The sequence below is a fragment of the Canis lupus genome, chromosome 38 (genome assembly GCF_011100685.1).
Source record: "Canis lupus familiaris isolate Mischka breed German Shepherd chromosome 38, alternate assembly UU_Cfam_GSD_1.0, whole genome shotgun sequence".
Classification (NCBI taxonomy): Eukaryota; Metazoa; Chordata; class Mammalia; order Carnivora; family Canidae; genus Canis; species Canis lupus.
The window spans coordinates 20,399,654-20,426,242 of record NC_049259.1 but is presented as its reverse complement, the minus strand read 5'-3'; the positions used below and the strand labels follow the sequence as shown (position 1 = coordinate 20,426,242).

Sequence of the window (26,589 nt, the reverse complement as noted above, 5' to 3'; positions counted from 1 at the left end):
GAGAAAGAGTCCTGCGTCGGGCCCCACACTCAGTGGGGAGCCTGGTTGCAGTTCTCTCTCCCTCTCCCTCTGCCCCTCCCCTTGCTCTCTCTTTCTCTCTCTCTCAAACAAGTCTTTAAAAAAAATAAAAGAAGGAATGTCTTTACCACTCTCTAACACATTGATCCAGCAACTAATAACTGCTATTTGTCTATTACTTTTATATGCATAGGCCTCCTCTAATGAATCATTCTGATAAATATTCATCTGTTGACTTAGCCAGGAAAGCATTATTGATGAATTTTAGATATGGTTAAATGACAATTTGCAGCGTACGAATTATCTGCACTTTTGAACAATGCGTGGCCATTTCTCTTTTCAAAATTTTAGCTCCAATTCTTACTACTGTATTTTCTCCACCAGTTCCTGCTGAGAAAAGGCTGAGGTGACTATTCGGAGAAAGAAACTTTAGATTGCTACTTGCCTGCACAAGTGTGTTATATGGCTCAATCCGCTGCGCATCAATGTAAACTGGTAAATTTTAGGTCAACATACAAGACCTGGAGAATTTTTAGAGTCATAACAGCTGCAGTTTTAAACATGCTCTAGGTACACACACATATATGCACGTGAGATGTTTACGGCGAAGGGGACTGAGGATGGGAGAACTTTAATCAGGGACCCATCTGAGGTCACACATGGAGGAAGGCCCAGGATTAGGATGTCCACATCCATTCACCTCACAGACATTTGCTGACTGCTTACTATGCGCCAGGAGCAAGGTTCCCATTCTCTCCGATGCCCAGCTCAGAAAACAGTGGCCAAACTTAACCCACCTTCCCATCAAGACCTACCTCTTTGGGAGCCTCTGTTTGGATGAATTCTTCATAAATTTTCTTTGCCTTCTCAGCCATCTTGGTAGGGGACTTGATCTTCTTGTAGTCCTCACAGGCAAGCCAGAACTCAAGGTTTTCCTCACTGAACTCAGACTTCAGGAAACTTTTGAAGCTGGCAAGTCCATCTAGTGAGAGAGAAGGTCGGTTGGATGGATAAATACATATGCACTACCTGTATACATACATGCATTATAAATTCATCAAAAATATATTACATATTTATCATAAACGTGCTTGCTAGTTTACTAACACTATATCCTACTTTATAGCCTAGGTTCATTTACTGGGTATTTCTGTCACATAAGAACCTTACAAGCGTTAACTCATTTACTCACATTACGGATCTGAGGTGGGTGCTATTAATGTCCTCTTTTACGAAGAGTTAGAAGTCAGTAACTTGCTCTTAATGAACCAGCTGCTGAGTGACAGAGCTGAGATTCAAATCCAGGCAGCCTATATTTGGTGATAAGGGTTATCTGTATACAGCATCAGGGAATACTACAAACACTAATACCATTTTAGATACTTATCAATTACCAAAAAGGAAAAAAAAATATTTGCAACTTGATTTGGTCATGTAATACCAATGTTGATCATCATGTGCAAACTACTTATGATCCTTTTTTTTTTTTTAATTTTCCTACAGATGATTTGTGAGCAGGTGTTCAGTTCCAGGCATTATGATAAGTCCCTATGGTAAGTAAAGTCATCATGGTTCCTGCCCTAATGGAGTTTGTAGATTCTGGGTGAAGTAGAAAGAAAATGAAGAGACACAAATACCATTGACAAGACAAAGGAAAAACCATATGAAAGATGGCCACAGGGTAACAGAAGGGTCTTAACTTCGTTTGAAGTGTAGAGGAGGCTCCATGAGAAAGGGACATTCAGTTTGAGACCTGAGGATGGGTGAGAAGGGATCCAATGAAGTTACCACATGCTGAGTCATCCCTATGCCTATCAATCATAAATTGGTTTTTAAAACATATTCAATTTAATATAATTACAATGATTGTGATTGTGTTTTCAGTGTGCTGTTGCTCATGTAGAATAGACTTTAGATTATTTTAAAATATGTTTACATGGGGTGCCTGGGTGGCTCAATTGGTTAAGCATCTGCCTTCAGCTCAGGTCATGATCCTGGGGTCCTGGGGTCAAGCCCCACGTTGGGCTCCCTGCTCAGCGAGGAGTCTGCTTCTGCCTCTTCCTCTGCCTCTCCCCCAGCTTGTTTTCCCTCTATCCCTGCTCATATATATATATTTTCTTTTTTCTATATTTCTAGCACCATTTGTTATAATTTAGTGACACAGGAGTCAGCATATATGATGAAAGAAGGCCTAGATCTCTCTGTCATGGGTCAAGTTTTCATTGTTTCTTAAACAAGAGGTGTCAGATAGTCTCTGTTGAAATGGAAAGATTCCCAGGCATTTTCTAGCTGCTGGGAAATGATAGCAAAAATGAAGTCTTATGAGCGCCCACGCAAGACTGTAGAGGAAGCTATAACTTCACAGAATAAGCTTGTGGCAAATTTACTCTCATCTGGCCCATCTCCCCACAGCCTATCAGGCACTCTGAATCACCCATTCCACATCTAAAGGTAGAGATAAAACCCCAGTCCTCCCAAGCATTGTTTTTTATGACCTGAGGACACACACTTGGACTCCAGAACAGTGTTAACATTTACCAGGCATCTTGAGGGTGAGATTGGAAAATAACTTTCCAGTGAAGTAAGTCCATTTCCTGGGTACTGGCTTTATCATTCTCATTGAATTCTACAGTATGATTTCAAGGCTTTTTAAAAATGCATACACTTTGAACGGAGACTCATAAAATGGCTTTATACTCTATTAGTCTAGGAGATGCTTCAAGCATCTCTTTCTCTCAACTGGCTTTTGAGAATTCTCTGGATGGTCCCTTAGTAGGATCCTCAAGACAGTCTCCAGATACCTTCTCTCTTTAGCCTCTGAGTGTCTATTCCTCAACACTCTCTGTTCAATTCCCATAATCCCTGAGGAAGTCCTCTTGGGTTAGAGCCAAATAGACTCCAGGAGGAATGTCTCTATTCTGCAAAGAATACACATGTCTTCTATGGCCCACACCACTGCCATCCCACTCTACACCCCAGTGGAGCTTCCAGTGTGCATCCCTGTAAATCGCCACATTCTTCCCAGCTGAGCCTGCACAGAGCCTCAGAGTACTTCTCAATATACCTCTTCAGGTGTCCACTACCTACGAAGCAGAGGAAGCCCGCTTGATCTCTGGTCTTGTGGCAGCAGTCTGGCTTGTGAGCCACATTATAGTCCCAGAGCTGGCCCTAATGAATGGTGTCACTTTTGACATCCGAGCAAAATAGCGAAGCAGCCCTCCCAAAGAAGAAAATGAAGCCACTTATATTTTCCCTGGAAAATAAAAAGAATGTCAGATAAAGCCAAGTCAGTTTGGTGTAATAAAAATTTTGAAAACAAGATTAGAATAAATTTCTTGTCCTAGAGGAAAAATAGTGAAATTTAATGAACAGATACCTGATAGGTGCCACTGCATAGCTTACTGGTTCAGAGCATGGGCTCTGGAGTCCAGGCTGCGTGGGTGGATGCTAGCACACCACATTACTACGGTGGCTAGGGCAAGTTACCCACCCTCTGTGAGCCTCTGCTGCCTCATCTGCTGAATGGATATAATCATAAAACCCACTCGATAAGGTTGTTGTAAGGATTCAGTAATCCATGGAAAGCTCCTACCAGGTGTTGAACAGGATAGCTCACTCAGTAAGTATTGGCTTTTATCATTATTATTCATGCCCAATTTAAAATTGATCTTTATCACTATCTAAAACCCAACTCAAGTGTTGCCTCATATGGGAGGTATACCACCATCCACTTGCTCTTGAAAATTTTTATTATGATGAGGGAAGAGCTCTCTTTGTTCTTTTGTTGTGACTGTCGCTTACATAATTGTCTTCTCCAGGAGACTGTCAATTCGTTGAGTTCAAGGTTTGAGTTTCATTGGTTTTTGCCTCTCTTTCACATCCACTTCCTATCTAAATCTGTGCCCAATACTTTTTTTTTTTTTTAGAAAGAGAGAGCGAGTGAGAGTGGGAGGATGGGGTAAAGGGCAGGGGAGAGAGAGAATCTCAACCAGGCTCTGCACTGAGCACAGAGCCCAACACAGGACTCATCATATGACCCTGAGATCGTGACCTGAGCTGAAAGCAAGAGTCGTCCACTTAACCATCTGAGCCACGCAGATGCCCCTGTACTTAACATTTCATAGATTTGTGCTGAACTATATAAGACCCATTAAGGGAAGCATTTGCTCCCAAGTCACAGAACTGAAGAACACAAACTTAGAAGAAAAATAAATTTTCTGCTACTACTCTAATGTTTTATTTCATAATCAAGTTACCTAACCTCAATTTGCTTTTCTGAAAAATAGAGAATGTTATGGTACCCAAGTCCTCAATGTATTACACACATTAAATAAACCAATATATACAAAGTTCTTTGGACAGTGCCTAGTATGTGGTGAATAATACATGGAAGCTCTTGTTTATTATTCTTGATATCATTATCATTATTGCTTTAAAGAAATTTGTGGCTGCCAGTGAGTAAGATGAAGACATAGAACAGCTAGAAAAAAAGGGGATAATATTGGAAACCAAAGAGTGAGAAACAGAAGGTGAATACAAAGACAGGAGAGAGAGAGAGAGAGAGAGAGGAGAGAGAGCTAGATCCAGGCTACTCTATTCCTCATGGAAGAGTCCAAATCTCAAGGGTGTCTCAGGAAATGTTCTGACTTTCTGAAGCTCCTGGGGAAAAAAATAATTCACATAAAAACTTTGCTGCTATTAGATAGTGTTTCATTCCTCCTCTGCTCTTAAAGACAGTCACGGGGAGAAATTTCATATTTAAGCTCCCATATGCAATCTATTTTTGTGTTTAATGAACAATACACTGGTTATTTGTCCCATGGACCTGATAAATACAGATGGTGTCACCTACAGAGTTGAACACAAAATGTGTAAGAAATTGGCATACTTTCAAAACACAGTCAAATACATTGGAGGATTAAAACTTATTTTTTAAATGAGGAAAGGTAAGAGAAACCTTGTTAGCTGGAAAAGATTGAATAGCGCCTTAATTGTCTTATTTTTAAGAGGTTAAGTACCAATTGATTTAATTTCCACTCAAGAAAAACGTGGTTAAATTCAGGAATGCTTGGGAACTATATCAATTGTGAGTCAATACCTTACATTAGTGGAACAGAATGACAAATACTCTTTGTAAGTCAACAAAGGTGCTATACTCCTCAAGGTTAAATGGTTTAGTTTATCCAATCAATCATGCAAGAGGAGATTGTGGAGTTTCAAATGCATAGATTTCTCAAATGTACCTTTCTTCGTTACCTATTTTGCATCAATCACAGGTAATGCGAGATATTTCTGGTCTTGGATCATTAGTTTTAACAGATTCAAATAAAAACATCTCATGAGAACTGAGTTGCTCAAGTTTGGCTTAAATTTATTCATGAGGCATAATAGTTGGCATCTGGAAGAATGGGTCAAATATTGTTTCTTCAGGTCAGTGGTGCCAGGGTAGAATTATTGAGTGTGCCAGTCATTCCATTAGTCCTTCTCCGGGGATAGCTAGCCAGAGAGGGAAGCAGAGAGAGAAGACAACATGGCAAGAGAGAGGCACAGAGCACGAAGGGGAGTCAAGAGTGAAGCAGGGGCAGAAGGGGAGATGGGAAATAAAGAGGAAGAGAGAGACAGAAGGATACTAAGAGTTGAGGACTAGACTTAGAGAGAGTCTGTCTTATTTACTAATGGCAGGCCCTGCCCTAGGACGTGGCTCTCCTTTGTTTCAGGAGGTCTGTCTTTTCATACCAGAACCCCTCTTTTTCACTTAAGCTAGTTTGAGTATAGAGAGATACCCTTTCAAAGGAAGAATTTTGACCTGAGTGATTATCAAATGCTTTCCCACATATCATTTGGAGATATCAATCGCCCAAGTCTTAAAAATGTTAGTTACCTAGGAGGATAATTATGTAGAATTGAAGATTATATGGACACACACTCTCTCTCTCTCTCTAAAATAAATAAATGAATCTTTAAAAATGAATATATGGACACACACATGTGTACACAGATACACACTATGTAACACATATATATGCATATGTAATTTTAAATATATATAATTCAGAGAAATGTGAATGCTATATATAGATATATATATACACACACACACACACATGAATATATATTTTCTGCACTGAGAAGTAGAAAACATTACTGTGAGAATCTCAGGCATCAAGCTCACAACATGGGCATCATCTGTTTGCAACCTGGAAGACTCCAGTTCCTCAACAAATCCTAAAGTGGTAATAACTGCCTCTGGCTTAACTTCTACCCTTATCTTTCTTATACCAATAGCTCCCTGTCCCCTAAACGCCTGAAACTTATAAATGTGTGGCCCAACGGATTAGCATGACTGAAAAGGGTTGCATATGGGCACATAAATATATATCCTTCTCCTTAATGGTTTTGCAAACATGAAAATAGTTCTGCTAATTCTCAGGGTTCTTGACCACAGCAATAAATACCTGCACCCAGGATACTTAGCCCTCACAATATATCAATATATCATCTGTCAGGTTGCAACTGGCCCCAAAACTATTGTGTAAGGTAAGAAATAAAGTCAATTGATAAACATAGAAACATAAAAAATTTTCTCTTGGTCGACTTCATGCGATTTCTGGGTCCAGGAGGCAAATTGAGTTAATTCATTTACCCATTAAGTCAACACTTTATATGTGTCAGGGCAGGGTATTCTGTTTAGCACAAGAAATAAAAAGAGAATCAAAATTGGATATGATTAAGAAAGTTACAGAGTCGATGTTTGACTGTCCAAATACAAGATAATGATTTTATCTCAGGTAAACAGAAGTTTCCCTACCAAAAACAAGACATAAAAAAAAATTCATATACAATTAAATGTATATTCTTTGTTATTTACTCTGTGCCTATTGATCATGATGCTCCTGTGAGAAATATGTTTTAAATCTTCAATTTTGCAAAGCATCTAACATTTCATTTGCCATTCTTGCAGTAAAGGTGGAGAAATATGGGTAGGGTGTCTGAAATGGAATCATATTTTTAAGATGAACTATTCAACCATTTATCCTCCCCATAATTGTATACTTCTTATTGGGAAATTATTCAGATCCTGACTGTCACTGAGTTTATAATCTATCACAGGAGGGAGCCGCCAATGAAAAAGTACATGGAATAAGTATTAAGCAGGAGAAAAGAATTTCAGACAAGTTGCTGTGAAAGCTCAGAGGGAGATCATTCTGGATGGCTAAGGAAGACTAAGCATTTAGTATTTGGATTCACTTTTAGAAGAGAGGAAAAATTTCAATAGGTAGAGACATGAATACAAAGTATTCCAACCAAAGGGATTGCATGTAGAAGTTGCATCGGGAGGGGAGAGCACTTCAGTTGGACTACAGACCACCCGTCTGCTTATTGTGGAGACTGGTAAACCTTGGAAACTTGAACTTGATATCATAGACCTTGGGAATCAGCAAGAATTTGCATTAGGGGAAAAGCAAGGAGTCCCCAGGTGGGCAGGAGTTAGCTTGGAAACGATTCTTGCTGGCATTTTGGTGGTGTCTTGAGTGAAGACATAAAAGGCAAACACCAAGGAAGGAAACAAGGCTGATGGAGAGAACACCCCACATTGGGCCACAAAAGCAGTTACGAGCAGCTTGAACAGGGACATAGTGCCCAACCTGTGATTCTTCACCCAGTGACCCACACGCCGCTCTAGCCAATCCTTGCCACGCCACCGTGAGGCTAAGCTGGAAAAGGGAGTATCTCTCTCTCACACTGATGAAAACCTGAAGAATCACACAGGTCAGGCTGCTTGCTCTGCTCACACGAGGAAGCAGGGCAGATGGGAAATTAACCTGCAGTCACCAGTCCTCAGGACGTTTTATTTCCACAATCTCTTACTGTGCAGTAGACCTTCCTCTTGTGAGCTGGATAACCACACTCCCTTGTCATCCTTCCTTTGTTTTTTTGTTTGTTTGTTTGTTTGTTTTTTAGGTTATATTTATTTATTCATGAGAGACACAGAGAGAAAGGCAGAGACACAGGCAGAGGGAGAAGCAGGCTCCCTGCAGGGAACCTGATATGGGACTCGATCCCAGGACCCCGGGATCACAACCTGAGGGGAAGGCAGGCACTCAACCGCTGAGCCACCCAGGCATCCTGCATCCTCCCCTTGTTAAGGCCACTTTGAAAAATTGAAGCCATGTCAAAACTGGAGAAGGACAAAGGCAATACAAGGGCGAGTTTTGGCCTCTGTCCCTTCCCTGACCTTTTCCAGAAGATAATTCCAACTTACAGTTGTTCTGCAGGAGCTTGTCCAGGGAGTCACGCCACTGCAGGGCCTCATCCAGTGAGGGTCTACATCAAGAATTAAAAAAAAAAAAAAAAAAAAAAAAAAAAGGGCAACAGCCATGAGAAGGGAATTAGCCACATGCACTGACAATGTCTCAGACCTGCTTTTCTTAGAAACACTACAACCAATGACCCATCCTCAGGATGAGGGGGTTTGAGTTACTTTCTTTCCTGCAATCAGATTCGGTGGGCTGGGTTTGCTTTCACACGTCAATACTATGCATTTTCCTCTCCTTTTGAACAAACTTTTTAGGTCTATCGCTGTCTAAAAATATAATCTATTTGTCATGAAGCTGTGTCTTGACATTTTTGTATATCCTGTGACAGTATTGCCAACTGTGGTCTATTTTCCCCCGAATATGACTGAACGAAATCCAGTTGCCCCATTGTAGGGATTGAACTCAAATTCTCTGCCTCACCGGGGCTCCACGTTAGCCACCCAATTCAATCAGCAAAAGGCATTCGATTCTGCATCCACATCCCATTGACATCATTAAGGCTGGTGGACGATGGAAGGTGGGATGCTGCCTCACGGTAGGAATGTGATCATGCTATGTCTACATTTTAAAAAATCTGGTTGCATTTTTCCTCCCCCAGTTCGGATAGGATAATGATTTTTAAAACGTTCTCTTTATGAGAAGAAAAGTGGTTATACTTCGTGAATAAGAAGGTTGCACATAAATTCTCTAGATGCTGACTCAGAGGAGGAAGGTAATAGCCAACACAAAAGCCCCCCTTAGGCTGTTTTTATTTTAACATTTATATATGCAGAAACCCTGCAGTTATAACAGCCAGTTCTTCTCTCACAGAAGGATTGTGTCAAGGCAGGCGGCCGTTGTCTGGGAAAAATGGCTGACTGTGCTCTCCTGGGGCTCACCTGCTCTCACTCTTGGCATTGTGATGTGAGTTCCTCCTGTCAAGTGAAAAGAAGCTAACAAGGTGTGTATTAGAATATTAAGGCCAATGAAGGTGTTTTCCTTAAATTGGAATTTCCTTAGCACTTCACTTTTTTTTTTTTTTATTCTACTGTTCAGACAGTCCAGGAACATTCCTGCTTCTATCTTTTTTAAAAATATATATATCTTGGAGTTTTAAGCTTTCAGATTAGCAGCTGAGGTTGATAAGATAATTACTAATTCCACTTTTCATTGTGCTGTCCAGGCTTGGATACAGCTTCACTTTATTTATGTAAAGAGTCCAAGGTGGCAGTAGATTTTTTGGCTAAAGTGCTGTGAATGTTGCCTTCACTTCTATGTTCTTCAGTGCAGAATATGTACAGATTTTGAGCCTTAATTATTTGATTTTCCATAAGGCTTTATGTTTTTACTATTTGAAGACTAAACATGCCAAAAGTGAGGGTAACAAACCCGGTGAAATAATCTCACGTGGTTTCTATTTCCCTAGCTAGAAACACGGGTGCCGTTGATCAAGAGCTCCACACTAATTCCTCGGAAATTTATTTTTATTTATTTATTTATTTATTTATTTATTTATTTATTTATTTGGAAATTTATTTTTAATAAGTGAACTAACTACCTTCCCTCCCCCTGTGTTCTTCTGGTTAGAGAGATGACATGAAGAAGGGATCACAAGTACATCCCTATATTTTTTGCCTCATTTTATGTCTAACCAGAAAGGGACCTGTTTTTTAGAGGTCATTAAGTCTTTTTTGGCTCTCCTTTATTACCTCATACGGACAATTCTTCCTATGTATACATTATTTCATACCTACATTCTTAGTAGTAAGGCTTACACATCTTAATTTCTTCACTACACCGGTTTCAATGTTCTGCATATAATAGACACCCACCAAGGCTCTATTGATTGTTGACAGAAATAGCAGGACATTAAATAATTGGACAAAAGAAACAGAAAGGGGAAGGCCTGGCTCACTCACTGAATCTCTTTCTGATTTTCTAAAGACTCTCATAAAAAGGAAATCACCTTCCTTCCCCCTCTTTTCCTCTGGTTGGTGGAGAGGACCACAGGAAGAAGAAATGGCATAAGCAGGTGCACCAAGCTTAAGCACGCTACCAGATCCAATTTGTCCCAAATGGTCTTGTTAGAACCAGACTAATGATTAATAGCAGCAGTACATCACAGCCAAGATTAAATTCCTGAAAAGGACGTATGCAGAGCCCGCCTGGGGGTTAAATTAGTCCAAATTGATTCAAGGACACAGATGAGCGGGACGCATGGCCCACAGCATAGAGCCCAGTGTTCTGATTACCAGCCTAGGAGGTAACAGAGGTTCATCCTGTCCTGATTCTCAGAATTTGCCAGCCCTCATTAAGTCTGACTTCTTTGGAAACAAGATAGATGCAGATCTAAATGGCCAGTAAGTGCCCTGGTTTGCAAGGTCATCACTGACCACAGAGAGTGGGCACTGAGTCTCCATGTGTGGGTGGGTGTAGGGGGAGGGGGAGGAAGTCAGTTCATATGAAAGGCAAAATAAACATTAGTAAAGATGATTAACTGTGTGTTTTATAATGCCCAGGGTAAATGCCAACTGGTCCAGGAAGTGACCATCTCGACTGGAAGTGTTCTCTCTCTTTACTCTACTCTTACCTATTTACTTGTTGAATGTCTTCCGTGGCAACAATGCACCCACTGCCTAAAGGTAGAGTTTGTCAGTCGTGGAGAATTTTTCCCATTGCGCCTGTCTGATGGTGCACCCCCTGCAGCATTAATTTGCCACAAGCATGCGCCCAATGCAAACATTAATGATGGTTCAATGTGCCCATAGTTAGTCTGCTTGATGAAAGCCATAAATAACCTGAAACTTAGAATTCGAAAGTGTTAGCCCCACAAACCATTATGACAACTGGTGGCAACACTGTCACTTCTTAGCTGTAACCATGGGGAAGTATTTTAACCTCTCTAAACACCAGTGGTTTCCTTTCCTTGTTTTTTGTTTTGTTGTGTTTTTAATCTACATGTTCCCTGGCACATGTTTAAACCCTTCTGGTAATGTTCTCACATGCTTTTCTTCTTGACAAGGAAAATGAAATCCCAGTTATTTATTGGCTCTTGTGTGCCGGCTCTGACCCCCCTTCTCTCCCCGCAGGGCAATATGGTCATGATTCGTCTCCAGTCCATTCATGGACATTTGTTAAGCCCTTGCTCCATGGCCAAAAGTGACCTGGGCGCCCAGGAGGGGATGCAGATGAAAACATCTGCCACTTTTTGTGGTCTGTCTGTGGGTCAAACATGGTACATAGAGCTGTAATCCTGGCAGTGAGGCTCACTCAGCATTTTACCCGGGGAGAGTTTGGGGAGGGGAACCCTTGGTAACTGTTCTCATCGGTACACAGCTAGGTCCTGCTTCTATGTGGAGGTCTTTTTAGGCTTATAAAAGTGGCAAAACACCACAAAATGTAGCTAAAGATTAGTCGCATAGGCAGGGGGAAAAGGAACATATGGAATATAAAATAAACTTATAGGAATATCTAGATCAGCTCCGGAGCGTTTCACAATCGATTATATGACAAGCCATGATGACAGTTATTGTAAACTAAATTTATGTGGTGTACTAATATGCTTATGATTCTTTATGAGGACCCAGCGCACCGCCTGGGGGGAATGGTCACATATGCAGAGGGTGGGTGAAAGTGAGAGTCCTTAGAGAGGAGAAGGCTGGGTTAGAAGTGAAGGGAGTTTTGAGGAGGCCAAGAGTTGAGCAGAGGCAAACGCTGGCAAAGGGTCAAAGGTGAGGCTTTAGAGAGGGTTCCTGTGAGTAGTAAGGTTTAATCTGGATAAGGAAGAGTGAAGAGAAGATACCAGAAGCAGCGGCTTTTGTGAACGAAGTTTTGAAACCAAGCAAGCATTGCGAAGAGTCACTCAGAATAGAGTCGAGAGGACGTTGAGCAAGGGGAGCACATCTCTGAGCTGACTCTTGTCATTTGCTTCTGGACCTCCTTCTAGAACACACCCTTCCACTTTGGACTGAGATAGAGACAGTGTAACACCTGTTGGCTGAACAGCCAGTTGTGCAGTAGGTAGTTAAAAATCGGCCAAGGTTGATCACAATTCTTTCAAAATGAGTTACGTAACCTTGATCTGGCCTTTATAAGCCTGTACTTCATGCTGACAATTGGGAGCACATTTTTTATTTCCGTTGACCCTGAGTCTCCTAGACTGCCATCCCCACGACCCCAAGTAAATGCTTTGATTGTTTCATAGTCTCTTCTTGATTGACATGTTCCATTTCTAGAATTACCTGATGAAAGTAAGAGAAAGGGAGAAGAGTAGGAATGAGGGGCTGAGAGGGATTTTTTTCAGAGTGGAACATGGGCCCATAGGGAGAAGAGCAATTAAGAATACTAAAATGGTAACAGATGCTGCCTGTGGCTGGTAGGGATCTAGGCTACTCTTTTCTATTTTTTTTTTTTTTACTTCTTTTTTTCTAATAAGAAAAATAAAAACATTTAAAAATAGAAAATGCTTTTTTTGGGAGGGAGAGGGAAGGCTGGAAGGGCAGAGGGAGCAGGAGGGAGAGACTCTTAAGCAGGCTCCACACCCAGCACAGAGCCTGACATGGAGCCTGACACAGGGCTCGATCTCACGACCTGAGCCAAAAATAAGAGTTGGACACTTAACCAACTGAGCCACCCAGGCGCCCCAGAAAATACTTTCTTTTAAAAAAAGGGATAGCTTTTTTTAAAAGCTGAGGGGGTTAAAAATACCTTCAGTCTGGAGAAGGTTTATTTTCTTCTCTGAGAGAAGAACATGGGTACAAAAATACAAAGAAATCTTATGTGGGGAGAAGAGAAATTGATGGAGCTCATGCAGAACATAGTCTTTTCCTGCTAGTTAAAAGGCATGGAAAATTTGCCAAACCTGAGGAGGTAGAACTGGTTTAAGGGCTCAGAAGATGGTGGGAAAGGCTTGTCATGGTCACTGTGAGAAATGCAGCAGAGACACACAAATAGTCTCTAGGGATAGGAAGGATTTTTTTTTTTCCCCAAAACAATTCAAACTTCTGGAAGAAGAAAGGAGATAGAAGACAGGAGAAGAAAATCATCCAATAAATACCAACCCTAGGTTTCCTTCCAAAACTATTCTCCGAGTCCCTGTGAAGCTACATAGCTCCAGTGTCTTTGCGGAACATTAAAGCAGAAAATCAGAAAATGCATTTTTATATATTTTTTAAAGTGAATTCCTACAGATCCATAACCACCACACTGTTTTCTTCAAAATAGATTTTTTGATCTCTTGCTGCTGTGAAATGTGGTTCTTATTCTCCACTGGTGCCTAGCACCTGCCACTCCACACTGAATTAGCTTCGCCTTTCTAAATGCAAAAACTCAATTACGCCTCACTTCCGGTTTGAGATCCCTTTGAAGTAATAAGAGGAAAATGGAAACATCCACTTAGGCTGATGAAAAAAGATTTAAAAAGAAGAACTCGTCTTTTTATCTCTCAGCCACTCCAGCTCTATTAAGTTGAAGGTCATTCGGATGAAGAAAAGATGGGCCAGTTTATACATATGTCAGATTTGAAAAGAAATGGAGGTTAAAAGGGTTCCTGTGTTTCTGCGATCTCCTGGATGCTTTAGGATAGCAGAGTGAAGGAATTCAAATACATTTGGCTTTTCTCCTGCTCACTTTCCTTTCTTGATTTTCATGCCCATGAGAATGGTTGAAGGGACAGATGGAGGGTGTGTGTCTAGGCAAGGATTGGCTTCATGGCTGGTGGAACAATGGGAAGCAGCGTGCATGCTTGGAATAGTGTTACCAAGTCACAGCAGAGTCCGTGCAAATGGTGAGCCACACTCCCTGCCACACTAGCTTCAATCTATAGAATTATGGTTTTCGCTCTATGCCTGCATCAGTGGAAGTGTGTAGGGGGAGGTGGGTGGAAAGGGAGAGAGAACTGAGGAAGTCCAGCCAGGAATACTAATTTATGGATTGGGGTTAAAATGATTAATATACATTTTAAATAGAATAGACTGGGCAAGAAATCATTCCTCGGTCAAGGAACCATCTTCTGTTCCTCTATCAGACGCTGAAGGAATCCTATTTTGGTGAAGAAGCTATTAGGCTTAAATTATCTGCCTTGGTCTTAGCATCTTCCTGAGGGAAATGTTTCCATTTCTAACTTCCTGCTGAGGAAGCAGCTTTGGCTCATTCCTTAGCAGGGGAGCATCCAGTGATCTTAAGTAATTGGGTCAGGAGCAGTTACCTGACTCCAAAGGTGAATAGGTATTTTTTTTGTCCTACTTCTGGGTGGTAAAAAATTGATGAGGAGGCTGGTGCCATTTTGTAAGGGACCATCTGTCTCTCCAACGAGGTCCCCAGCAGGGCCTTATTGTTATTTTTTAAGTAACCTGATTGTAGCCAATATTAAGCTCCAGACATAGGAGAGTAAAAAATGCTTATTTATAAACCAACTCTCTGAGGGATCTTATGATCTTCAATGAGTAATAGTGTAGAGGGCTCTACAGATGAGGGATGGTGTTATCCACTTGAGAAATAGCCATTCTCTGGAGGGAAAAGGAGTGGAATCCATGCTCATGACTCACTTCTGGGTCTTGGCTGGTTTCTCTGGCTTCTCATTGTATGGAATGACAAGGTCAACAGCTGAATCTGGCTTCTGAAGGAGAATTCCCAACTTGATCTTGATCTCCTTGGCCCTGAAAGAGAAGATGTAAGGGGAACACCGACACCACATGAGCATATGGATCTGAGACACAGATTTCTTCCTGTGTCATAGAAACAAAAAACAAACAAAATCCCATTTTCACTGTTGTGGCAGAAAGACTACTAATGTAGAAATCGGGACACACACACACACACACACCAAAAAAAAAAAAAAAATAGAAATCGGGACACATGAGTTCTAATAATTAACATTTATCAAGCTATTATTATGTCCCTGGTTAATATGCATTATCTCATTCTTTAAGATTTTGTTTATTTATTTGACAGAGAGAGAGAGCACCAGCAGGGTGAGAGCAGCTGGCAGAGGGAGAGGGAGAAGCAGGCTGCCCACTGAGCAGGAGCGCAATGTGGGGCTCAATCCCAGAACCCTGGGATCATGACCTGAACTGAAGGCAGATGCTTAACTGACTGAGTCACTCAGGCACCCCTGCCTCATCTCATTCTTAATTAATGTTTTGCATGGATTTTTTTCATTTTATGTATGACAGAGACTATAGTATTATTCTCATTTTGCAGATGCAGACACTGAAAGTCAGAGTGTTTAAATAAATTACTTAAGATAACCCAGCCAGTCTGTGGTGGAGATGGGACCAGAGCCCACACCGTCTGACTCTAGGATTCACAGGTGAGCTACCCACTGCATTGCCTACCTGTCTTCTGAGGGCTCTGGTCCCAGATCTGCCATTAATTAGACATGGAATATTTGAAAAAAATAATCATTTTTTATCACTAGACCTCAGTTCCCTCATCCATAAAGTGACAGAGTTAATCTAGATGTTTTCTTCAGCTCTCTCCAGCTATAAAATTAAGTTATTCTTCCTGAAGATGTATTCCCTTTAAAGCATTTTTTATTTCGAGGGATCTGATTTTTTTCCCCAACCGCTTGCCCATTGCTCCATAATGGCTATTGGTATCTCACACGCAGTAAGCCTTCAGGAGATGAGTATGAATTGCCAATAGACCAACTAGAGCCACATTACATCACTGCTTTCCACTCTCAACATTTTAGTGAGCAGATGTAGTCAGAATTCTGTGCATTCCTCTACCAAAGGATGCAACTATTTTCATGCTTTGTTTCAAGACTAACCTTATCCATTATTTCATGGCGAGTCTGCACCCAAAAGAACACCAAGCAAATCATAAGCATTAATCCATGAGCCAAGCTGTTATAGATTGAGAGATCCACAAAGCTCTTTCACTATTGCCTCAGCACTTTACACATGCTCTTAAGATAGGATTTATTGTATTGCATCATGGTGGTTGATTCATGTCTGTTTTTCAAGCCCTGTGAAGACGGGCATAGAGTTCTGAATACCTTTAACTCCAGTGATGGCACAATGCGTCCAGTGATGACGTAGTCAATACTCAAAAACATTCACCAGAGGGCAACCTGGGTGGCTCAGTGGTTTAGCGCCTGCCTTCAGCCCAGGGCATGATCCTGGAGACCAGGGATCGAGTCCCACATTAGGCTCCCTGCATGGAGCCTGCTTCTCCCTCTGCCTGTGTCTCTGCCTCTCTCTCTGTGTCTCTCATGAATAAACAAAATAAAAATCTTAAAAACAAAACAAAACATTCACCAGAGTCAACTAGAAATATCTAGAATGTGTTCCTCACGAATCTGCTAACATTTATCTCTCAGCCACAGCTGATCCTAACCCAAATCTTCAAGAGTTATGATGGGATTCATCTTGTGGCCAGATAGGGTTTTGCTGCTCTAAGTAGATTTTCCCCATCCATTCACTGGAGACAGTGATGAGACAATTTAAGTAAACAAAACATGTGAGATAAACAATCATGAATATCAGAGAGGAAAAGTTAAGGACATGTATTGTATACCTTACAAAAAAATCTATAAATATTGAATCATATCATAGTTTCCTTTAGTGTCATAAATATAATTTTGAAACTATGATCTAGTCCCTTCTACAATGTCTTTTCCTTTCCATTTCTTTCTGCTTCCATTCTTTCCCTAGGACTCTCTCTCTAGCTGAAGCCAAGTTGGATCCCAAACCCAGCAGATCAAGCTCACCCAAGCATGGCACCTTTGGTTAAAACTGGGCAAGTTCCGTGGGGGAGCTTGTATAACACTTGAGAATAAGTGTCATTTTGACTCCAAGCTCTGCAGGTTGCTTAAATTAACTAATGTTTTGGATTTTTTTTTTTTTTTTTGCCTAGAAAACGGGACTGATAAAATAGTACATCCTCTTTTACGTGATGATTAAATATGCTAATGCATGTGAATCACTTGGCAGAGCAGTTGGCATATAATACTGCTTCTTCAAAGTTAGCTCTAACTGCATAATCATTTTTCCAACTAAGCTCAACCCGTGTTCCCTAGCTTCAAGTACCAAATTAAAGCATCCAAAAAGATTCCCACAAGTTACTAAGAATTACTACACCCACCGCCTGCCATATTCTAGCTCTGGTCTGGAGTCAAGAATCACCAATCTAATATTTATCTGGAATAGAAAGAAAATATTACGAGTGTAGAGAAACGAGGTGGGGATGCACGCATGCTGGCGAGTGTGCCCTGGGACAGCCAGAAACACCCAATCCGTGTTTTTACTCCTTGATCACACTTGTCAGCAGTACGCAGGAAATGTACGAACACCCATGGGGTAAGGTCCTGGCGGTCAAGGTGCTCACGGCCCATTGGGGCCTCAGGCTTTCAAGTGATCACAAGGAGAGGTTCAAGGAGAGGACGTCCAGAGGGCAGCAGAGCTCTGCCCCACAAGGGCAAACCAGGGGGGCTTCTCAGGGGAGGCAAAGTGGGAGCAGCAGTTTGCCAGGCAGACAAGACAAGGACGGTCCTTCCAGGCAAGAAGAGGGGAATGTGCCTATTGCTTGAAGGGATGCTTCCTTGTTGCTGGAGCATAAAGTGTGTGACAGGGAGAGCAGAAACCATGTCGGGTGAAGCCGGCTTGCTCTGCCTACCCTACCTGGGGGACGGAAGGATGACACAGGAGCCTCTGTACAGCACTCAGCCTAGGGCAGTTTTGGAAGAAAACCCAAAAAAGGGTAAAATGCCTGGAAGGTGCCCTCAAAGACTGTCTCTCCCAAAACAGGTGGCAGCCGGTCTTGCCAACTCAATCTGTTTCAAGTTTTTCTTCTGTTAACTCTTTCAGGATGTATGTTCCCATAAAAACACTGTCTATAAATGGTGGTTAAATGTTTAAGGCATCCCACGGAAGCCTTCTAAAACCAGAATAAAGGACGCCTGGGTGGCTCAGGGGTTGAACGTCTGTCTGCCTTTGGCTCAGGTCGTGATCCCAGGATCCCGGGATCGAGTTCCACATTGGGCTTCCTATGGGGAGCCTGCTTCTCCCTCTGCCTGTGTCTCTGCCTCTCTCATGAATAAATAAATAAAATCCTTTAAAAAAAAAATAAAGTGAATCCAGAATGAATCAGAACCCTAGTATGATTTCATCTGTATCACTGCTTAAATAAATTTTCTGTGGGATGATCTAGAAATCAATGGCCATTTAGAACATTGCCTATAGAAAATTATATTCCATTCTTCAGGGTAGCAAACCTACCAGTACATCACATTATTCTCTTCCTCATACTTGCCTTGGGGATGAAACAGGGAAAGGAGATGCAGGGCTCTGTTAAAACTTCTCTTGATGGCTTCCAACTCCTGACTTAGTACGTGTTCAAATATCTGACATTAAAGAGAATATATACAATGGGAAGTCCATTTGATTTAATTAGGAGTTTGCAGGAATACGGAGAATGAATAATATGATTGCATCTCCTCTTCTAAAACACTAAAAGTTGACAGGGTAAGGAGTTGACAGATGCTGGAGTTGAAACCACTTGAAATCTTTTATTCTTTTGCAAGGATAAATGATGTTACTACATTTGTTTTTCTCCTCAGAAATTCCTGGAACAAGGGGGAGGCATCCCCCCCCCCCTTGCCTTCCCCTCCCCACCCCTCCCTATACACACATATGGGAACAAAATAAACCAAGTGGAAAATCAAACAAAACAAAAGCTCAAACCTATCATTTTATTTTCCCCCCTTAAAAAAATCAACTTGAATGAATCTGACATTAATTTAATGTCAACAACAACCTCGCCCAAAGAAGAAAACTTTCTGACACTTTGGTGATTTCAACTGGAGTCTTGGGCTCCATTCGACCCGACACTAGGCATTTTTCCTGGGTACATAACATTAATGCTGGTGAACAAGAAACAATTTTTACTTCCTCCCATCTCATCCCCGTCTTGGTATCCTTTTGTTTTACAAAGAAAACCTTGTTTTGAAATAAAATCGATGGAAATGCCTGGGTGAAATTTTAATTAAAGGCTCAGAGGAAGATAATTCTTTCTGTAGATGACTCACATTAGTGATTTCAAACTGGAAAGGGTTTGAGTAATTGCAGGGTTTGCGGTTTTAAATCTGTGCCCTCTGTGGGTACGCTGGCCAGGAAATCAAATTTCAAAAGGACACTAGGCCACCTGGGCCCTTCCTTCTAACGGGTGAATTGAGTCAAAGATATTACCTTACTGCATACAAGTATGAAAAACAGTACAAGCAATCAATCAAAACAAATCTAGCTGAATTTTTAAAAACACAAGTAGAATATAGAGTAGCCAACTATATGTAAAGTCCTGTGCTAGGGGCTTCAAGGGTAACAGAGACCGTTCCTTGCCTCAGAGACAATTGGAACAGCTGAATGTAGGACACATACATGCAAACTAAATGCTAGATTTTTTTCTAGTCATTGACCACCGTGGGTGGGATATGCCAATTAAAGGATATAGACCCCAACGTCAAGGAGTTCCAGTGTGTGCTAACGTGATGACACAAAAGCAGTGCAAAGAGAGACATGGCTTCAACAGCTGCCCCTACAGAGCCTTCTGTATTTTTCATTTATGGTCCTTATCAATTTGCACATATATCTCTGTATTTTTATTTGGGTCCTGTCTCTCTCTCTCCCATTAGCATGGCAGGTCTCCAACAATATCTGTTTGGTTCACGGTTCTAATCTCAGCACACAGCTCAGGGCCTGGCACTTAATAGGTGCTCAGAAAAGATTTTCTCTATAAACCGATGAATCAAAAAGTGAATGAATGAATTCAATTTCTAGCTGAGAGCAAAACTACATTTTGGGTTGAATGAAAAACGGGGGTGAGTGTAATACTGGAGTGTGGCACAGAATAAGGCCTCCAGAACTAGGCTGTTTTTAATTTGGTTAACTGGGTGAGGGGATGTAAAACGTCACCAAATGACCACAAGGACTCTAAGGTAACTGGATTCAATTGCCATCTATTAAAGAGGTTGAAAGTTAAGTAAGGCTCAAACTGAGCGTGCTCATTTAGTTCCTCACCCCAGACCAGGTCTACTCTGAGGAGAAGGGGCAGGGAAGGCAATTACAACCTCTAGCAGCCTGACCAGAATCTATTGTGAGACCAAAATTTATCAGGACTTAAAAGAATTAGAAGTAGCCCAGAGGCACAGACCCGTCCTGTGGTTGGAAGACTTGGGGTCATCACGGGCAGGTTTCATTCTAGACTCCAGACATCTATTAGGAACAGTCAAGAGGAAAGACAAGATGGAGGACATTTGGGAAATATAGAACAGGGATTTTACATTTCCAAAAGAAGTGTCCCAACAGGTCAGGTATCAAGGACAATCCAGTTTAAAGTGAATTCAGCTTAAATCTGTGTGGCAGATGCCCCCTGCTGGTCGTGGGGAAGTGTGTATGTCAGTGAGGAATTACCTAAAGAGCAGACCTCTGTGTTCCAGGCGGCCACCTTCTGAAAAGACACCCCAGGAGTAAAAAGGACATGCCCTTTCTTGGCTCCTGAAAGTGCAATAAATACCCAGAAAAGATAAACAACAGTCTCTAAAACACTTGTTAGCAACCAGTCTCCACTGGTCTCTGGAGAGTACTGCACCCACCAGAGTCAGCTGCTCTGAGACGCAAAGGAAAAAATTAGCTCCTCTGAGTTCCTGCAGTCGAGGTGTGAATCCCTTAGACAGAACCCAAGCTGAGGCTGACAGAAAAAAGGGAGCCCAGAGGGTGTGTGTTCACGAGGCAGGACCCATCTGGAAAGATTCATTTGGTTGAAGACTGAAAAAGCCTTCTTGTTGGCGGTTCTTTTAAAGCTCAAGATGAATGGAGTTTGTTACTCATCAATGGCTCATGAGAGGCAGGGGTTAGTAAAAGGCCTTGAAAACCCTTAGCAGAACATAAAGAAATAGAAGTGAATGATCAGGTCTGTTCAGAAACTGAAATTCTCAACCCTCCAGGGTTGTTGGAATGTGGTCTCTTAAAATCAAGATCAACTCTCATGTGTAGGGAGAAAGTAGTGCCGGGTCATTATGGTAGAGAGAGAATGCATCAAGTTTGGCATCTGCCATTTTCCTGAATTAACCTACTTCCATATGAACTATAGATAATCCGCTCCTTGTTTATGTTCAGTCTTCAACCTTGACCACCCCAGATTAACTTGTTATCCTTAGGTCCCTCGACCAGGGCACTTATTTAAATAAACTGATTTATTTCATAGGATTATAGTAGAGATAGAAAAGACTGGCCTCAGTAGAGTTCTCCTTTTGCTCACTTGTTTATTCAACAAATTATTAAATGCTTGTCATGTGCCATACGCTATTATAGGTTTTGAAATCCCCAGTGGAACTAAGAGAAAAGGTCCTCTCATGGAGTTTATATTTTAGTTGAATAAGACAAACACAAAACAAGGAATCAAAACAATGCAATGAAAAATGTTAGCTGGTTGTATGACAGTATGACTACAGTATGACCTTATGTATGTAGGAGTTAGCTTCAGCTACATGCCCTAATAAGGAATTCACGTTGCACTGGTGATCAACGAGCATCTTATTTTATTTTTTTTAAAGATTTTATTTATTTATTCATGAAAGACAGACAGAGAGAGAGAGAGAGAGAGAGGCAGAGACACAGGCAGAGGGAGAAGCGGGCTCCACATAGAGAGCCCGATGTGGGACTCAATCCCGGGACTGTAGGATCACACCCTGGGCCGAAGGCAGGCATTAAAACCGCTGAGCCACCCAAGGATCCCCTATCAATAAGCATTTTGGAAAGATCATGCTCCAGAGGGGATTGTTGTAGGGGTCTCAGCTGTCCTTATTGATTGGGACCAACATCAGATGCTTTGGCAGTTAGCAGAATATGTTAGAAATGAATTTTTACAAGTAGGTTTGTTCATTAGATAATGATCTCTCTCCTGTCATGATAATGGCCTAAGTCATGTGGACCGGTGACTTGTTGTGGAAACCCCAACCTGTTTCATAGAAAGGTTATACAAAGGTAATTACCCCTTCACCCATATAGACGGCACCTGTAGCTTGATCCCTAAAATAGTCCTACATTTACGCCTTGATTCTGAGATGCCCCATTGCCTGATACCACCTACAAGGGTATCAGAATCCTATCTCAGAATATTATTGTCTGACTGAATTTTTCCTACAAGTTGTGGTCAGAACACAAAGAATGAGGATTTTACTGATTAGAGGATGAGTTGTATAAACATTTTGACCAGCTTATTGATACAAATTTGCCTAAATAAGTTGGCCCAATTGGATTTCACTATATGTACGGTGGTCTTGCTTTCTTAAACCAGTAGCAAAGTTGTGGAGAAAGAAATAACCAGGGCAGTCCCGGTGGTGCAGCGGTTTAGCGCCGCCTGCAGCCCGGGGTTTGATCCTGGGGACCCTGGATCGAGTCCCACATCAGGCTCCCTGCATGGAGCCTGCTTCTCCCTCTGCCTGTGCCTCTGCCTCTCTCTCTCTCTGTCTCTATGAATAAATAAATAAAATCATTAAAAAAAAGAAAGAAGTAACCATCATCTATGACTAAAGATTAATAGCTACATTTATCTACCAAAAAGAATCTGATAGTTGGATATGAATGAATTAACTTAGGTTTGTTTTCAACAGCCACTTCCTATCTGTGTGACTTTATACAAGTGATATAATATCTCTTGGTCTTGGTTCCATAATCTGTTAAAAAGGGATAGCATTAGTGCCTTCAGTAAAAACTTTCCGTGAGGAATTTGTGAGATAAAGTATGTAAAAATTAGCACAGTACCTGAACATAAATGGCATGCAATATACGGTGATGGTCATCATCATCACCACCACCACCACCACCACCATCACCACCATCATCACCACCATCTCCACATCATCTCCATAATCACCATCACCATCATGATCACCACCACCAACACCATCCTCATGACCACCACCATCTCCATCATCACCATCATCATTATCATCATCATCACCATCATCACCACAGTCTTCATTACATACTTACAAAACTTCATCTTATACCACCTAGTATTACAGTTTATAGCAGTTTCCTTTAACTTTGGGGATATTGGCATTTGATTGCATTAAGCTCATTTTCTCTGGGTAGAATAAATGAACTCAATGCTGTGAAAGGTGAAATGAAACGGAGTTACTTATGTCCAGGGATTTTAAAATGAAGCCGGGAGGCCATTAAAGAATTGGGCCTTATGCATGTTCTCATAGTATGAAATCATGAACCTTCAACTGGACCAAACTGCAAATATTGCGAGGGCTCAGCCTGAACACCTGCAACTTGCTCTAGTAAGAGCTTTTGCTTAGTGATAGCCTTAGCAACCAATTATGTTCAGCTAAGATTTGCTTCCCGCCACCAACACCAATAGAAATTCTTTGTAAACAACATATATAAGTATTCCCTTTTGTCTTTAAAAACCCCTGACTTTCGTTCACAGAGGGGAGGAGGTGGGGTGGAAACAATGCATTTGAGGTGCTACCTGGATCTGTATTCTCTGCATTGCAATTCTGAGACCCTCAAAATGCTTTTGTTTTATTTTAGCTTTGCCCCTTTGCTTGGTTGACATTGCCTTCAACATTACTTTCTTGGTGAAATGACAACGATACCAAAGTGAGAGAATGAGGAAATGTCAGAAGTAATTCCTCGTGACCCTACCCTGGGGAAGACAGGAGGAAAGCTAGGTAGGAAAAGCCAGGATGGTCTCAGCAGTGACCAAAAACAAAAGTGAGGGCCTGGTTCACCTATAAGTGGTGTGGAAAGGTCTATCTTTGTGGCACCCTCTTTACTCCCAATTGATCAAAAACAGACTCGATGTGGGTAGGTGAGTAAAGCCCAGTCCTATTTGATGATGCATTTTCTTCCTCAGTCATCTGGAGAAGAAACCCTCTGTCTCTCCAGATCCCTGGTATATCTAAGTGTAGAGGACCATGTGAGGTCACTGGACTTTCATTTCAATCACACAGTTCCTGCATCTAGGTGCAAGCTCTCCATCTGGTCAAGAGGTCATGATGTGGGAAATGAAGGCAGGAGAAAAATTATTAAATTTCCTTACTACCTGCAGCCCCTTGGCAAGTCCTTGAAACAGGCAAGAGGACACTTCTCTAAGAACTCAGCTGCCTTGATATTAATACTTTGTTAAGGGCAAAAGGCAACCTTAAGTCCAACCCCCAAGACCCTGTAAGCCTACTTCAACATATAAAAATTCCTTTGGAAACTTCCTTCTCTAAACCCACCAAAATACATGTTGGCAATCATACCCCAAACATATGACCCACGGGTATATATCTGAAGAGCACCATAACTGAGTTTTTACTAAACAGTAATACATGACCTTTTCCTAACAATAGCTAGAACCCCAACATCCTGGAAACCTAGCTCCAAAATTCCTGAGAGACTTACTGTGCTCCCTAACCCCCTCCCAACTTGAAAGTATATAAGGGCCACTCCTCATGACCCGAGGGCAGCCCTTTCTGCCCACAGATCCTGTCTCTGTGCTCCAATAAAACCACCTTTCTGCACTAAAGACGTCTCAAGAATTTCTTGGCCATTGGCTTTGAACCCTAATGCCTTTCCTACATCAGTCACTCCTCCTCACAGCAAATAGGTAGAAAGCCTATGATTGACAGCAATTCTTAAAGATAATAATAGGTTTATGTAAACAACAGTTTACATACAGTATTAGTTTATCGAGGCATTAATTCATGTAATCCTCTCGATAGAGTTTTGCCTCTGACTTTCAAGAATCTATATTCCCCGAATTGCTGTTCTGAGACAATGCTTGAGATAACTAGGCCATTGTGCTTTCTAACCTCTGAGGGAGTTGTGTGGAGAAGCCAAAAGCAGATGTTAACAGAAGGTAATATTCCATTTCTGGTCTTGGTTGTCCAAGACCCTAAACTCATTGGGAAGATAGGCTGACCTGTTCCCAAAGAGGAAGACTGCTTTTAATGAATGGTAAAAGAAGAAGCAGAAAGGTAGAGAGGGACAAGAGAGCATTCCTGAGACAAGGTCAGAGGTCAGAGGACTATGGTTCAGTGTTCCACAACTCTTCAAACCAGCACCCTCATCCACTCCACATACTCCTTTGCAGGACTCCAGGGAGGTGGTAGGAGCACAGAGGGGGAAAGATAGAAGGTGCCCATGAGACCTGACTGCTAGCACCAGAGCTCCTGGCTTCACCCAAAATGATATCCAGACCCAAGCAAAGGTCTGAGGAGTGGCCTCAAGGCATTGTGAAGCTTCAAATGAGAAACATAAATAATGATGCATCCATTTTAAATTATTCAAAACCAGACACTTGTAAGTGTGGAAAAGCATGCCCCACACAAATACAAGATTGCTTAAATTAAAACAGCAAGTGTTCAGGAGAACTCAGTAACCATATGGTGATGAAACCATGGGAATAGTGAACTATACATGGCAAAGTTTCCATTGCTAAAAAAAAAGTCATCAAGAAAAGACAAGCAACCAGCTGTTTTGGATAATGTAAGTTATGTATAACCAACCACCTGGATCTATTCAGATGATCTCATGTGACACTTTCCAGATCTCAACTCCATTATTACAGCGACATATAACATGTTCAATCGTGTTCAATCTCTTCCCTGCACTTGGCAAAGAAAATGTCCACCTCCCAACTGTGGCAAAATCCTGTCCCAGGTTATATAACTGGAAGAGTTTGTAAAGCAAAGAGGCTGTTCCTAGAGGGACAATAAAGTGGAGTATTGGGCTCTTACCCATAAAATCAAATACCAAAATTAAAGGGCAAGAGATGGAATAGTATGGTGAGTAAGGGCATGGATGTTGGAGCCAAACCATCCAGATTTCAAGGGACCTTAGAGGGTTTTTAATTTGCCATCTCCTTACTTTAAAAGTGGAAAAACTGAGGTTTATGGAAATTTAAAAGTTTTTACAGAATCTCACAAGATCTTATTCTAAGATTTCTAAAAAGTTACAGTGCAAGGGGTAGAACACATTTTTTTCTGCAAAGTTGTGGACAGCATATTTTCAAGAAATAATGCTAGTCCTTCATGAGTGTACATCTAGGAGCTCCAGATGTATGCATTTCCAAAAGAGATAGCAACATTCTTGGGGGCTAATAGCATATCTTACTTCCTTGGTCTCCCATAGCATCTTGAAATTAAGTACATTACAGCTGCCATAAATCCTAAGATCACAGGTCCACACTGCTTGGGCTTATATTCCAACTCTTACTTACCAGCTGGGTGACTTTGGGTAAGTAACTTAGATTCTGAGCCTCTAGTTTCTGTGCC

General features: G+C 41.4%; 1 protein-coding gene across 1 annotated transcript in view; it reads right to left on the bottom strand.

Moving 5' to 3' along the window:
- The window catches only part of RGS5 (regulator of G protein signaling 5), a 47,233-nt gene that overhangs the window by 6,832 nt on the left and 13,812 nt on the right, over window positions 1-26,589 (bottom strand). The window contains exons 2-4 of the mRNA XM_038586238.1: window positions 14,861-14,971; window positions 8,282-8,343; window positions 834-1,000 (exon numbers count right to left, since the gene is read on the bottom strand). Of these exons, the coding sequence (XP_038442166.1) occupies window positions 834-1,000; window positions 8,282-8,343; window positions 14,861-14,971 (340 nt within the window). The remainder of the gene's footprint in view (window positions 1-833; window positions 1,001-8,281; window positions 8,344-14,860; window positions 14,972-26,589) is intronic.